Source organism: Cataglyphis hispanica, chromosome 14 (genome assembly GCF_021464435.1).
Source record: "Cataglyphis hispanica isolate Lineage 1 chromosome 14, ULB_Chis1_1.0, whole genome shotgun sequence".
NCBI classification, from domain to species: Eukaryota; Metazoa; Arthropoda; class Insecta; order Hymenoptera; family Formicidae; genus Cataglyphis; species Cataglyphis hispanica.
Window position 1 is genome coordinate 4,793,901 of NC_065967.1, and position 14,008 is coordinate 4,807,908.

The 14,008-nt window shown below is 34.5% G+C and overlaps 1 protein-coding gene across 22 annotated transcripts in view; it reads right to left on the minus strand.

Moving 5' to 3' along the window:
• The window catches only part of LOC126854416 (myosin heavy chain, muscle), a 48,244-nt gene that overhangs the window by 6,146 nt on the left and 28,090 nt on the right, over positions 1 to 14,008 (minus strand). For 16 of the 22 annotated variants that reach the window (XM_050601109.1, XM_050601124.1, XM_050601121.1 and 13 more), the window contains exons 14-20: positions 13,047 to 13,164; positions 10,755 to 11,018; positions 7,063 to 7,272; positions 2,479 to 2,852; positions 2,005 to 2,233; positions 1,394 to 1,677; positions 224 to 302 (exon numbers count right to left, since the gene is read on the minus strand). In XM_050601109.1, the coding sequence (XP_050457066.1) occupies positions 224 to 302; positions 1,394 to 1,677; positions 2,005 to 2,233; positions 2,479 to 2,852; positions 7,063 to 7,272; positions 10,755 to 11,018; positions 13,047 to 13,164 (1,558 nt within the window). Of the gene's footprint in view, positions 1 to 223; positions 303 to 1,393; positions 1,678 to 2,004; positions 2,234 to 2,478; positions 2,853 to 7,062; positions 7,273 to 10,754; positions 11,019 to 12,097; positions 12,216 to 13,046; positions 13,165 to 14,008 lie in introns of all 22 variants that reach the window. The other 6 variants (XM_050601125.1, XM_050601110.1, XM_050601120.1 and 3 more) reach the window with 1 other exon arrangement.

The window sequence follows — 14,008 nt, forward strand, 5'->3', positions numbered from 1 at the left end:
GACACAAAAGGCAAACCCGTTGACACACAAATACGCAAGCGATGCTGAGCAAGCGGGGACTATCGACTCACGCGTCACATAAATGGTTCATGAATGATCTCGGGGAAAGAGGTAGATCCATATAGATCTTTTCAGATTGTCGTGGCTGCGTCTCTGTACCTAGCGAAAGCTGTTAGTCGCGTTAATCCGGATATTATTAACGGGGTCGAGTCCGAGGGCTTACCTTTTCGTTACTCAAGTGGTCAACAGAGGTACGCAAGTCGTTGCATTCGCTGTAGTATTGAATCTTCTCCTTCTCAACCCTGACAATTGACGGAAACAGTTGAAGGGATCACAGATAAATAACAATAACGCGAATTATTTTCGATTTGCATTCCGAAATGCCGGATCAAATTGTCTCATTGCAATTTGCAATAATTTTTCGTAATATATAACAAAAATATAAATAATCTGATTGGTAATAAAAATGAGTAATAAATAAAAATTACAATTTAATTAAATTAAGTATTAAATTAAATTAAGATTGGAAATTTTAATTAATTTAATCCAAATCTGAGAAGTTAGTTACTAACATATTTGCAAATATTTATTTGTAGATATCTGCAATTTTTGACATGTAATTATTTTTGTTTAATTAAAAAATAACGAATTTATATTCGTAATATTTATTTATGTCTTTAAATACTTTTATTTGACTTTTACCTGAAATTTAATATATTTTTGCATGTTTTAATGAACAATAGATATTTAATCCAGCATTCGTGGCACAACAATGACAATTCGGGCAACAAGACATGTCTTTCCAAAATATTTGTATATCATTCCATTCTGGTAATCACATATGTTTTACAAATCGTGAGAATTATCGAGGGGCGTACAGGAAATTTGAGATTATGTCTGGAAACTAAACAAGATGCACGAGGAACACTCTCGTCATATTTCTTTTTCATTTTCAAATACCTTTTCTCGCGAAACTTGATCCGTGAGAGCGCGCGAACCGTTTAGCTCGGCGTGGATGTCATGTCGGCCCTTTTCGGCTCTATCGCAAATATTATGTTAAAGTCCTCCGTTGTGCCTTCACACTTTTATTTTCAACGAAAGTCTAATAGCCGTTGATATAAAAAAAAAATTGAAACTCGTCTAATCACTAACTCTTCCTAATCGCTTTACGACGCAGCATAAATTTTCCGCCATAAAAATATCCTAAATTATTAATTTTTATAAAAAAAACTTAAAATTTTTTAAATTTTCTAATTAACATTATCATGCCCTTTTATTACCAATCTCTCTCCGTCAATTTTAAATTAAAAAAAAAGATTTAAAATTGATACAGATAAAAATGTTTCAAAAATTTTATTTTTTTCTCTTCACCGAAAGGAAGAGGATCACTCACCTAGCCTTGAGCTTGTTGAGGGTGTCGATCTGCTCGCCCATCTCGGCGACGGCGTCGTTGTGCTTCTTGCGCAAAATGGCCAGCGAGGATTCATGCTGGATGTTGGCCTCCTCAAGATCCCTGCGGAGCTTGCTCAGCTCGGCCTCGCGCTTCTTGTTCAGCTCGATTTGAGCGGAAGTGGCACCGCCGGCCTCCTCCAGGCGTTCACCGAGCTCCTCGAGCTCGCGGGCGAGATCGCTGCGCTGCTTCTCGGCTTTGGCACGTGCACCGCGTTCTGCCTCAAGCTTGAAGAAAGAAATATCGTTGTATAAGAGATAACAACAAAAATTGGATTTATTTTTCATTTAATTTTCCAAGGTTTTTAATTAACAATAGTTTTCTATTATTTTCAATTATTTTAAATTTATAAACAACTTTGAAATTCAATTTTTTTCAAATTTACAAAAATAAAAAATTTGATTTGATTAGATTATGTCAATTTCAATAAAATTTTTCAAGAGTAATTAAAAAATGTAAATTAAAAAAAATTCAATGTATTAAAATATTCCTTTTTTTTTCAAAATTGAAAACTTTGGGAAGTTGAGAAGTAGAGCACATTTTTCTTGTCATACCTCTTCCTCGAGTTCTTCGATTCGAGCCTGCAGTTCCTTGATCTGTTTCTGCAATTTGCCGACAAGGGATTGCTCGTCCTCGAGCTTGGCGGTCAAGGATGAGAGTTCTTTGTCTTTGCGTTGGATGGTCTGTTCAAGTTCCTTCTTATTTCTTTCGAGATCGGCAACAGCTTCCTGTGTGAGTTTCAGATCGCCTTCTACCTTCCTCTTTGCCTTCTCAACATCGGCACTATAAAAAATAAATTTTAACGAATTAATAAATATCCTCGTTATCATCGTGATATTTTTTTACTCTTTTTTTAGAAATATTTTATATTATATTACAAAATTAATTTCGTGCGCGCGTAACAAATAGTTTGTTAATAAAATTTTCTTCAAGAAAAAGTGAATTAAAAAATTAAAATGAATTATAGTGATTCAAAGACATGCTATAAAAAAATCTTCGATTATCAAATGTATCGAATTATTGCTTACCGTGATTTCTTCTCACGTTCGAGGGAGTCCTCGAGTTCGTCAAGGGTCTGTTCGAGCTTGAGTTTGACTTTGTTGAGGTGATTGATCTTATCCTCAGCGGCCTGAAGTTCCTCGGCAGTCTTCTGATTGATCTCGCCTTGGTTCTTCTTCTCTTTGTTAAGCTTGTTGATGAGCTCGTCCTGGTGAGCGATTTCATCGTTTAGATTTCTGATCTGATGATCTTTTGTCGCTTTGTCTTGTTCGGCCTTTTGCAGATTTAACTCGAGATCCTCAATATCCTTCTTCAGACCAGACACTTCCTGCTCGAGTTTCTTCTTGTTCTGGAAGAGGTTGTTCCTCGCATCCTCCTCTTCCTTGAATCTTTCGGTGAGATCCTATGCGAGTGAAAAATGTCCAAATAAGTATCTCGATAATATTTCGTTAAACATTATATTCAAGTGTACTAATTATTACCGAGTATATATACTGTGTGATTGTTTTAAAGTTTTTAATTATTTCCTTCTCAATATATTCTCAATATCCCATTTCATATTTAATATATAAATTTTTATTTTAATATTTTCTTATCGCATTCTTTATTATTTAATATTCTATTTTATTTCTATGTTTTATTTTTTTTTTATAGTATTATTCTGTTTACACATTTTATTATTTCTTTCGATTCATTTATATTCCATAAACGTTTCTTTTTATTAATTTCTATTTGTTTTAATATTATTATTATAGATGCGAGATCAAAAATTTGACTCTCAGAGAATGTCACTTTTTAACTTGTTTTTTTTTTAAGATGACATAATCTCAAGATTCTTTTTTGCATAAGAAGTATTTAGGTCGATGACAGGTTTAAGCGTAATAAAATTTATGTCGCTGGAATACCCTCTGGCGCGTGCCAAGTCCCCTTCATCAAGAATGTCGAACGCATCTCTCTTCCACGCTGCACGGGTTCGCAATTAATTGTCAATGACGTGCAATTGCAGGGCTTATACACACATACGAACGCCTAATATTAGTTAATGCGGGGGCAAAGAATATTGGCACGATGTCTCGCCCGGCCAACGCGATGCGATCAATCTCCTTGTTCATCGCGCTTATCTTTTCATCGTTCACTGATTCGCCGAGGTGAGTCTAAATTTGTCGAGAGAAAAATTTTGTATTTCTCGCAAGCTTCTTTCTTCTATTTCTTATAGGTATTTCAAAAAAAAAAAAAAAAAACTAAAAGAATTTGAATAAGGGGAAAAGAGGAGAAAAGAAAGGGGTACAATTGTGGAAAATAAGAAACATGTGTTCATCTTGTCAATCAATGCTCAGAAAAAAATTGAATATTATGAAAGTGAGAAAGAAAAAAAAAATCATTAACTAATTAATAAGTCTGGCAAAGAGATTCTCAGAGATAAAGATGGAAAAGAGCCTGCGATGTGGAAAATAGAATCATCTCTTCTCTCGCTTAATCTGGTGCAACGTGCCGATCACGTGGGACATGGAAAAATTGACGAGGATGACATGAACCTCGTCGACGATGATGAAGCGATCACGAACAGTGAAGGAGATACGGCTGCATGATCATGACGCACGCGTATGCACGCGGTAACGGGCGTATAAATACACCGTACACCTGTTACCTCCTTCATTTTCTCTCATCTCCTCTCTCCAGCGCGTTCTTAAAGCCGCCGCCCACTTTTAATAACCTGGAATCTGGGATCTGCTAAATTTGCTGCACGTGCCCTCTCCCTCCCCCCTCCCCTCTCTCTCCCCCGTTCTTTTCCCCTCTTCCTTCTTCCTGCATCGCCTAACCGTAAATGGTATCGAACATAATGCGGCGGTGTAGTCTTCCGCCTCTATGATCGTGAGAGGATCTCTCTCGACACCGGCCAGGTCAATCGCGATGAACTCGATGCGCGAGCTTTTAATAGGTGCCACGCGCGATCACGATATTAGATCGTTTAACGAAGTGAAACAAACCGCTTTTGACAGTTGTGGTAATTTAATAAAATTAGAAACGAATCGAAGAAAGGAAAATGACATTTAAAGCATTGATAATAATATAATAATAAAAATAAATTAACAAAAAATTAAATAAAATAATGATCAAATCAAGATTAAAAATAAATAAATAATGAAAAAAATACTTATGATATACTCGGTAAAATATAATCGAAAATAAATGCACTAGACATTCTCGATAGTCTTTTAAGAAAAGTTTGACAAAAAGATTATTTCATTCCGTTATATAATTTTCTATTAATTTATGGCATAATCAAGCCTTATAATTAATAAATAATTATCACAATTATATTGTGATATCGCCACTATATTTCTATAAATTGTATCTTGATGTGCAAATAAATCAAATCAGCTTTAAAATATTTCACGTTTTTATATACCGTTGTTTTTTTCATTTTTCTCTAATTTTATCGAGATGGAGTATTAAATTGCTCGTTGAAAAACGACAAACGGTAAGTGTTACGAACCGACGACGAGCATCGGAGGACATCGCGATGACATGCGATGACGGGTCGGTTTAACCGCCGGTCTTAAGTGAATGTTTAAGAGGCGCCGTTAAAAATAGTCAGCCTGGAATCCGGCTGGAGAGAAAGAGAAACAGAGAAAGAGAGAGAAAATCTGAAATTCTAGTCACGATCACGACTCGTCTATTTTCTGCGAGCGACGCCTTCAAGAAGTTATGACCTCCTCTCCAGCACGTCTTTGTATGCGTGCTTACTATCGGATAAAAATACTGCGTTTTCACGCCGACGCGATCGTCCAGAATTTCGGCGTTCTCTCAGCTTCCTCTAACATGTGTTTACAACAAAGAGAGGAAAATTTAAAATTATCGTGGAACGTAATGAGCGAGGAAATATTTTCGAGAAGCCGATCCCAAAATGCTCATAAATTATTTAGAAATCAAGCTGTAATTATTGTAAGGAGAAATATTTAAAATAGCGAATTGCTTGAGTCAAAGAAAAAAAAAAAAAATAAAATACCAGACATGTTTGTAAAAATGTAGATTTTATCAAAAATTTCACGATATGTATAAAAATATAAAAAATAAAAAAAATGCTCTCTTATTGCTGACCATATCAGCTGATCATACTCAAAACTGCATCATTTACTTCCTAAACAACTTTCTATAATGTAATATTTTTAATCAGCTTTTCTTAATTCTTAACAAAAAAAAAAAATTATTACGAATGAGGTGTATTATAAATCTCTCTATTTTGGAGAAGATTAAAAGTGTTAGAGATGAGTGGCATTGAAAGATCGTGTTTGCTGAAGTTTCTCGGCAAACGTGTCGTTTCCGTGAGCAACGTTGAATCATGGAAAGATGTAATAAAATCGCATAAACACTCACGTACGTTTATCGTAATTTTAGCAGCCTCGATATGACCTAATATATAAGCGTCGCGTAACCGGATGACGCGTCCGGCTCGCGTCGCGCTCGGCACGAAGAAAAATAGCGCGTCTGACTAATTCCGCACCTCCGCTACTTTGTCGCGCCTGCGAAACCGTAATCCGCCGCGTAATTCGAGCCGATTTAAATCACGAAAACACTCCCTCCCGCTGACAATTAATGGCCTCCCGATTTAAACCTCGCTCTTTTGAAAAAAGAAATCTCCCCCCGCTCTTCGTCCTCGGAAAGATCTACGAGCGGTAATTTAATGCAACGTAAATTCGGCGGAATTTCAATCGTAAGAATAAACGTGCACGAGTTTTTCTTTTTTGTCAGGTTTCAAAATTTCTTAATATTTTCGTAATCGAAAAAATTGTCAGAAGATAATTATAAATTTCTTTTTTTATAAAATTTCTTTTTTATTGGTGTTATACTTTGTTTGATGTTATTATTAATATTATTGTTTAATATTTTAATTTAATTTGAAAATTATTAATTGAATTTAATTTAATGAATATAGCTGAATGAATTATAGTCATCTATGTGCGATGATGCTAATTATATGACTTTTCGCCCCTCGAGGCATTAATTTGCTTGTGGCTTGCGCCACTGTGCTAATTATGCCGCTAATTATATTACTTTCTGCCCTTCGATGTTAACTAATACACTTATAGCTTGCGCCATTCGCGTGTAAAGTCGTAAATAATATTTATTTCATAATAATTATATATGCATTGTCAATAGTAACAAAAATATGAGTATTATAATATAAAAATAAATATAAATAAAAATATTTTTAATAATCTCTAACATATAATATTATTCTTCTCAAACAAATTAAAAGAATAAAAATTATTTTATTTTGTGTATGTTGTTTTTTATTGTTTTTGAAAATTAAGATAATCAGTTACATGAATTGAAAAGATTATCAGAAAAAAATTCACGTATTTAAAAACCCTATCATTATTTCAAAATGTATTTTTGATTTTCCTATTAAAATTTATTATAATGTGATCAAATTAAAATTTTACACAAATCTTTATGACAATTTTAATAGGATTGTTTAAATTTGCAATTAATATAAATTTGTATAGTTAAAGTCAATAATTTTTAGAAAAGATTTTAGAGTTTATTCTTAATAATAATAATCGTCCAAAAAATTACTAATAAATAATAATAATAATAAATATTCTTACCTGGAGCTGTGACTCGAGGTCGGCTTTCTGCGCGGCCAATTTCAAAGCCTTCTCCTGATAATCGGAAAGCGAGCCCTTCTCACCCTCCAGCTGACGCAGCAGATTGGTCTTCTCGGTGAGGAGCTTGGCGTTCTGTTCCTCTAGCTCCTTGCGCAGCTTCTCTTCCTTCTCGAAAGCTTCCTGCGCCTTCTTGGCTTTCTCCTCCAGCGCCTGCAAAGAGGCCATTTTATCCTCGAATTTGCCGCCGTTCACCAGCGGACTTGGATTCTCGATCAGCACCGTGTCGCCCATAATCGATCACCCTCGAAGAAATTAACCGAGGATTGCACACGCGATTAAAGTATCTTGCACTTGAATTCGATTCTTATTCTCGCGGGAATACGAGAATAGGACAGGGAATGAAGGGGATCTTTGTCGCGTGAGAAGGATCCCCGATAATCGATCGATCAAACGTCGTGAGAAGCCTCGATCGAGGGGGAGGCTCGATAGCTCGAATAAACGAAAGAAAAAAAAACAGCGAGCGAGACTCGGAGGACCTAAGTCTCTACTTTCGTACTATCTCGAGGTATCGAGGAAGACCCGGACGCACCTGTGTGTAAGTACGTATACGTTGAATATAAATGCGGGGCACGCGAGAGGGTGAGAGGCTTCTCCCTCTTTGTTCGTCGTCGGGCGGATTTCGCGTAATTTCGAAGGGGTCGGCGCGAGGTCGCGGGTCCAACTGGTCCCGGCATCGGTTGAAGCCCAACTTTTCTACCCGTGTCCCTCTACCGTAACCGTTTCCGGCGGCCAGTAAGGAGCGAACAGAGCGACGATCCTGATCGTAGGCATCCCCACTCCAGTGGCGCTTCGCCACACACACACACACACACACACACACACACACACAAATACACACACACACACACACACACACACGTTGTATGCGTAAAAATATTTATAACCGATCCGTTATACCACCCCTGAGGGGGAGGGGAAGAGAGTAAGTTACGTCGAGAAGGGGATCAAGTCTTGGACGGAATTAGAAGCGATCTGAAAGGACCGCCGCTCTCTCTCCAGCGGCCACCCCCTTTTTGGCGGCTCCAGAAGGTGCAAAGTGGATAAGTGGATCACCAAGATATCGTCCGAATATGAGCGAAGATATTGAAAGGTACAGTCGCACATACAGAGCGCACTTTAGAGATTTGAATTGAAAAGTTCTTTGAGTCTATAATTACGTGTTTCAAGTTTTATTTGGCACGAGATATGCATATGCCATTTTATTTAGATTCTGTCAAATATATATTTATAAAAACTAAAAATATATGGTATATCATATATATCGCAGAAAATGTAAAAAATTTAAAAATTTAAATTAAAAAATAAAATAATTACGTTCAATAATATTAAATCAATTAATAATGATAGTCAATTAATAAGATTAATAAGATTGTCTTAATTAATAAATAAAAAATATTGGGTTTTATTTTATATTCTTTGATTCTTTCAATTCAATTTTGGAAAAAAGTGATCGGCATTCATATATATATATATATATATATATATATATATATATATATATATATATATAGAGAGAGAGAGAGAGAGAGAGAGAGAGAGGAGAGATAAAAAAGAATGAATGCACATTTAGACGAAATTAGAAATGACAGCATTCCAGAGGAAGCAAAGCAATTGGAAAAATGTGGTGACCATGTATCCTAGGTTTGATCTCTCTGAAGGACGAATAATTGTGTAATTCTTTTCGGAAGACCCGTGTCTATTAATAAGAAGCCGCTCCGGTAACATGATCGAACGTTGATTCACCGCCTTGCTTGCCTTTATTATGCTTCTAATTCGGGAACATGGAAGTATCAGTCAACTGAACTGGAGAATAAAAACGTAGACGGATTCCTCTAATCTTCTCGTTAATTCGGAATTATAGAGTCAAAAATATAAACAGCCTGGTAGCGCAAGGAGAAGAGAAAGAAGAAAAATCTGAAGGTTGACAAAATTAGAAGTATCGTAGCTTCAAAAGGGTCGCTTGAAATTTCTTTGTAGATTTTTCGAGATCTAAAGCGAAGGGAAATCTTTTGCTACCCATCTCGCGATATATAAGTTACATATAACATGCTTTAAGCTCAGAATTAAATTAGTAAACAAAATTTAAAAAAAATTATTTTTTTTAATAAAAACTAATATTTTAAAACTCGAAAAAACAATGGAATTTATTAGAACAATGGAATTTATTAGAACTAATAAATAAAAATTTTAATAAATAAATAAGAAAAAACAAATTTATATGCCTAATAATTTTCTAAATTTAATATACTATATATATATTAACAAAAAATATAAATTTAAATATAGATATTAGAATATTAATTAAGATTGGCATAACTTTTTATCTTTTCTTTTAAAATTAAATAAATTCAATAAACAAGTTAAAAAAAGGCAAATGTCGAGTGTTTTATAAATATAAATCTATAATAATAAAAAATCTAAAAAAAATGTGTGCTATCAATCCGAATTATGAAAGTATTATTACAGAGTAATATTACAGAGTAAAATAAATACGTGGAAATAATTCGATTTCGAAGAACTGCCGACTTAAAGCTGATCGTGAATTTGCGCAAGAAGGCAAACTGCGAAAACGGAAAGACCAGGAGGCGAATAAATAAACGCGCACGTCTGGAAACTGGAGCCGTTACGAGCCGAGCAAAAGAAGAAACAAATTCCATGGGCGAATTCAAGCGCAGGATGGCACAGTTAAGCACGAAACTCCGGTCGTAAATCATCGTTAAGTCAAAGCTTTATTTTGCCAAGTTCTCTCGGTCTTCAACGAATTATCGATTTTCGCAGAACGAAAATTTTTTTTTGCAATACTTTCTCTGAAGTAGTGGACGTTAACAACTATTAAGATAATTAAAAAATTCAGAGTAAAAGTTGCATAATTTGAAGAACGTTTGTAATTCGTAAAGTTTACTTAAAATGTTCAAAGTAATCATTATAAATTATATATATGAAAAAAAAAATTGCACAGTTATTAAATTAAATTAAAATAAATTAACTCGAGACTGAGAACTGAATATAAACAATAAAATTAAAATAAAATAAATATTATAAAAACTGAGATCGAGAGAAGAGACAAATAGCAAAAATTTGCTCTCTAATAGCACAAATTTGCTCTGAATTTCTTAATATTGTCGAGGAAACATGTATAAGAAAATACTAAAATCTTTATCATTATCAATCCACAAGATGCTGATCGAGTATCTTACTTATTATTCTTACTGCCTTAAAACTTAGAATTATGAAAAATTCATTACATTTGTTGACGCGATATATATTTCTGGTATATTAAATTTATCAAAAATGTATTGTCATAATTAATTAAGTAAAAAATGTAAAAACTCTACAAGATTTTTCGACTAAAATTTGATTTTTTTAAAATTAAATCAAATAAACTTTTTTACAATATATTTCATAAATTACTATTATTTTTTTTTTTTTTTAATAAAATAAATAAAATTCAACATTTTTTTGGCCAAATAAAATAAATAAAAATTGAATTAAATAGACGTACATATATTTTAACGAAAAAATTGCAAAAATTTGATGAAAGAAAAAGATTGATCAATGACTCAATGTCTCAATAATAATTTTCTTTGAGCTAAACGATTCATGCGTAAAGGATATCTCGAAGAGACACTTACGGCCATCTCGTCCTCGATGCGAGTGACGTTGAGAAGAGGCTTGATCTTCTGCCACAACTTCCACCACGGCCAAGTGCGGAGTTGGAGGTATTTCCTCAGGTTTCTCTGGACGACCTGGAGGGCCAGGCGTTGCTCTTGGAGCTTCTTGTAATCTTTACGGGACAAATAACCTCTGATGTAAGCCTGCATCCAAGACACAATCTTGCCGAGACGCTCGTCACGGAGTTCCTCCATCTGACCCAGGACTCCGGCACGGAAGAACACCTATTTTTTCAGAGATAAAGAGAAAGCAAAACATTGAGATATCATTCATCAAGATGATCCTTCGAGATGATGTACCTCGTTTATCAATCCCATATCATGATTAATAATCGATCCGTAATTTTTAATAATTAATGAAATTTATAATAATCGGTTTGAAAAGATCCAAAAATAAAGATCTCTTCAGAGATTTTTCGATAATCTAAATAATAAAATCTAAAAAATTGTTTCAACTAAAAACTATACGAATAATTATATAGATAATTTTCAGATAATCGATCTAATTTTTATTTAATTTTATGAGATCTTACTGGAAGAAAGATAATCATGGTACATCACGTATTAATTAATTTCCGCAAACTTTCCATGCCACTTTTAGCTCAGAAAGAGGGTCGTTATTCGATGATAGGAAGTGGATAGAGATTGCATCACACTTGTTGAGGGATTATACTATGCCGAAAATTGTTTTGGCAAAGATATCCTTTGTTAACGTGACTGATGATAGAGCTCGTCATTAATTTGCCATTACTCGAACGAAGCTGTAAAACGGTTAGTTAATCGGCGAAGCCGCGTAGTATTAAATTAATTATCGATGACATTTAATAGCCAACGTCCATACATAACAGAAAAATATAAACATATACAAAAAGAGAGAATATCAAAATAAAAATCTTTTGAAATTCCAGAAATTTTGAAATTTTGAATCTTAAAATCCATTTTTATTTTAATTTTTAAATTTCACAGATTTTTTACTTATCTAATATTTCTGTACTCTGTTAAATTTTTTACAATTTTAAAATTATTATTTTAAAATTGCAATTTGTCAAATTTCTCAATTTAAAAAATATAAATATTTGATTTTTTCTATTAGTATTTTAATGTTGGCAAATAAATTATCGACGATGTAAGAAATTAAAATATTATACGAACGTCTAAAAGACGCTCTACAGGATCCGAAGATTGATATTCGATACATCCTGGAAGCGTCTTTGCGACGTTCGCGTTGCTGGTAAATTTGCAATAGCATTGGCGCGTCATGACACTATGTTGTCACAACGTGGATCACAACAGGTGTCCGATACCTTAGTGTGACCCATGCGGTACTGATCACTCTCCAGATTGATCGTCTCCAAGATGATCTGGGTGGCCTTTTTGGGCTCGCAAGGCTCTGGGACGGCATTGGCGCACAGAATTTTGTATCTGCGTTCGTGGCCGACCACCGTTGTCAAGTATATTGCGATTTGGTGTATTTGGTCATACATATTGATGGTGTCATGTGTGTGTTCACAAAAAACAGACAGAAAAAAATCACCACGCCAGGTTAGAGACTTATTGTATTATGGTTCTCGTTGCTGTAGAATCGAGAATATATTTTAGGAGAAATCGAGAATATATTTTAGGGGAAATGGCCGGGAAGCAAAGAGGGCAACGAGTAGAGTATCCTTCCAGGATACTTTAATTAGGGAGATCTTCTCAGTATCGATCTCTTCGATTAAGTTAAAGCGCGAGAGTCCTTTTCGAGAGTCTTACTGTCAGAAATTTGCAAAAGTTTAACATATATAAATTAAAATCTCAAGAGAAAAAAATAATCATTCTATTCTCAGATAAATAATTTTCATTAAAAGTAAAAAAAAAAAAACGATAATACTATAAAATAACAGATCAAGATGTTAAAAGAGATTTCTCCCGAATTCTCGCGCTTTAAAATATCGTCAGCTTTACGTCTACCATCCAGTCGCTAGAGGCATCGACGTGTCAAAGAGTTAAAAGTACATCATCAACAACAATGAATGACAATTATTTGCGATTGACAATGTTTGCGTGATCGAGATTGCCTCTCGCCAGATTATATCAATGATTATATCTCAAGAAATCTTATCTATCAAGAGATTTTAAAACGATACGAATTAAAAGGCGAGATTCTCGATCGTCAACCATCGTCGATCGCATTTAAACTCGTGTTTCGAAATGGTCGTCGTCGACCGGATTGTCGCGGTTGTTGGAAACAGGGAAGGAGAAAGGAGAACGTGCCTTGGTATGTCCAAGACGGTATAGATCAGCATCGAGGCCGGTGGATTCCAGAATAGCCGAGGCTGCACTCTTGGGATCCTTCGCCTTGTCTACCGCCGCCGGAGCCAAGATCTTGTACCTATAGGGGTGTCGGGGTATACGGGGCAAGGGGGAAATGGGCAAACGTGCAAACTAATTAATACAGGGATTCTAGACACGAATATTCACAAATTTTTATACATCCTCATCGTCGTTTCAATCGGCTCTCGCTACTTTCCAATCGCTAAATTATTTTTTAAAAGATCGAGGTCCATCTTAACATATCGGGAATTAATATTCTAATCTAATCCGGTTCCAAACAAAATCAATCGAATTCGGAAATCTAGTCTAAAGAACCAATAGGTTCTTTAATCTCTCTTACAAGACGAATCATGGGGAAAAATTGAACGATCACTCGGATGGCATTCGAATACGATCATACACGATGATAACGTTGCATTCAACAGAGAAGGACGACGTGCTGAATATATAGACTGAGATTTCAGCGTGGATTGTCTTTAAATCTCGCTAATTTAAAATTAATCTTGGAATTAATTACAAATTTTTATTATACAGCATTTTACTGTTAAGACGCGGCAGCCTCTATATTATTAATAATAAAAAATTTGAACATTTAAAATTAAACGAATAATTTTAAATTAAACGAATTTTATCAATTGATTTACATTCACATTTGATTTAAGTTATCGCAAAATTTGTGCCACCATTTCGAAATCAACAAAGTTAATATACTATTTATTTCACACATTTTATAGATACTACTAAAAATATTTTTGCGTTGGCTGTAGAGCGAGGAATTTTGGACCATCCACGTGGAAAGATCTATTTTTGAGACATTCTTTCAATATAGGGTATAGAGTGACTGAAATCCATTATTATCTAAAGATAACGGGGCGACGGAAATCGTCAAATTCATTCCTACA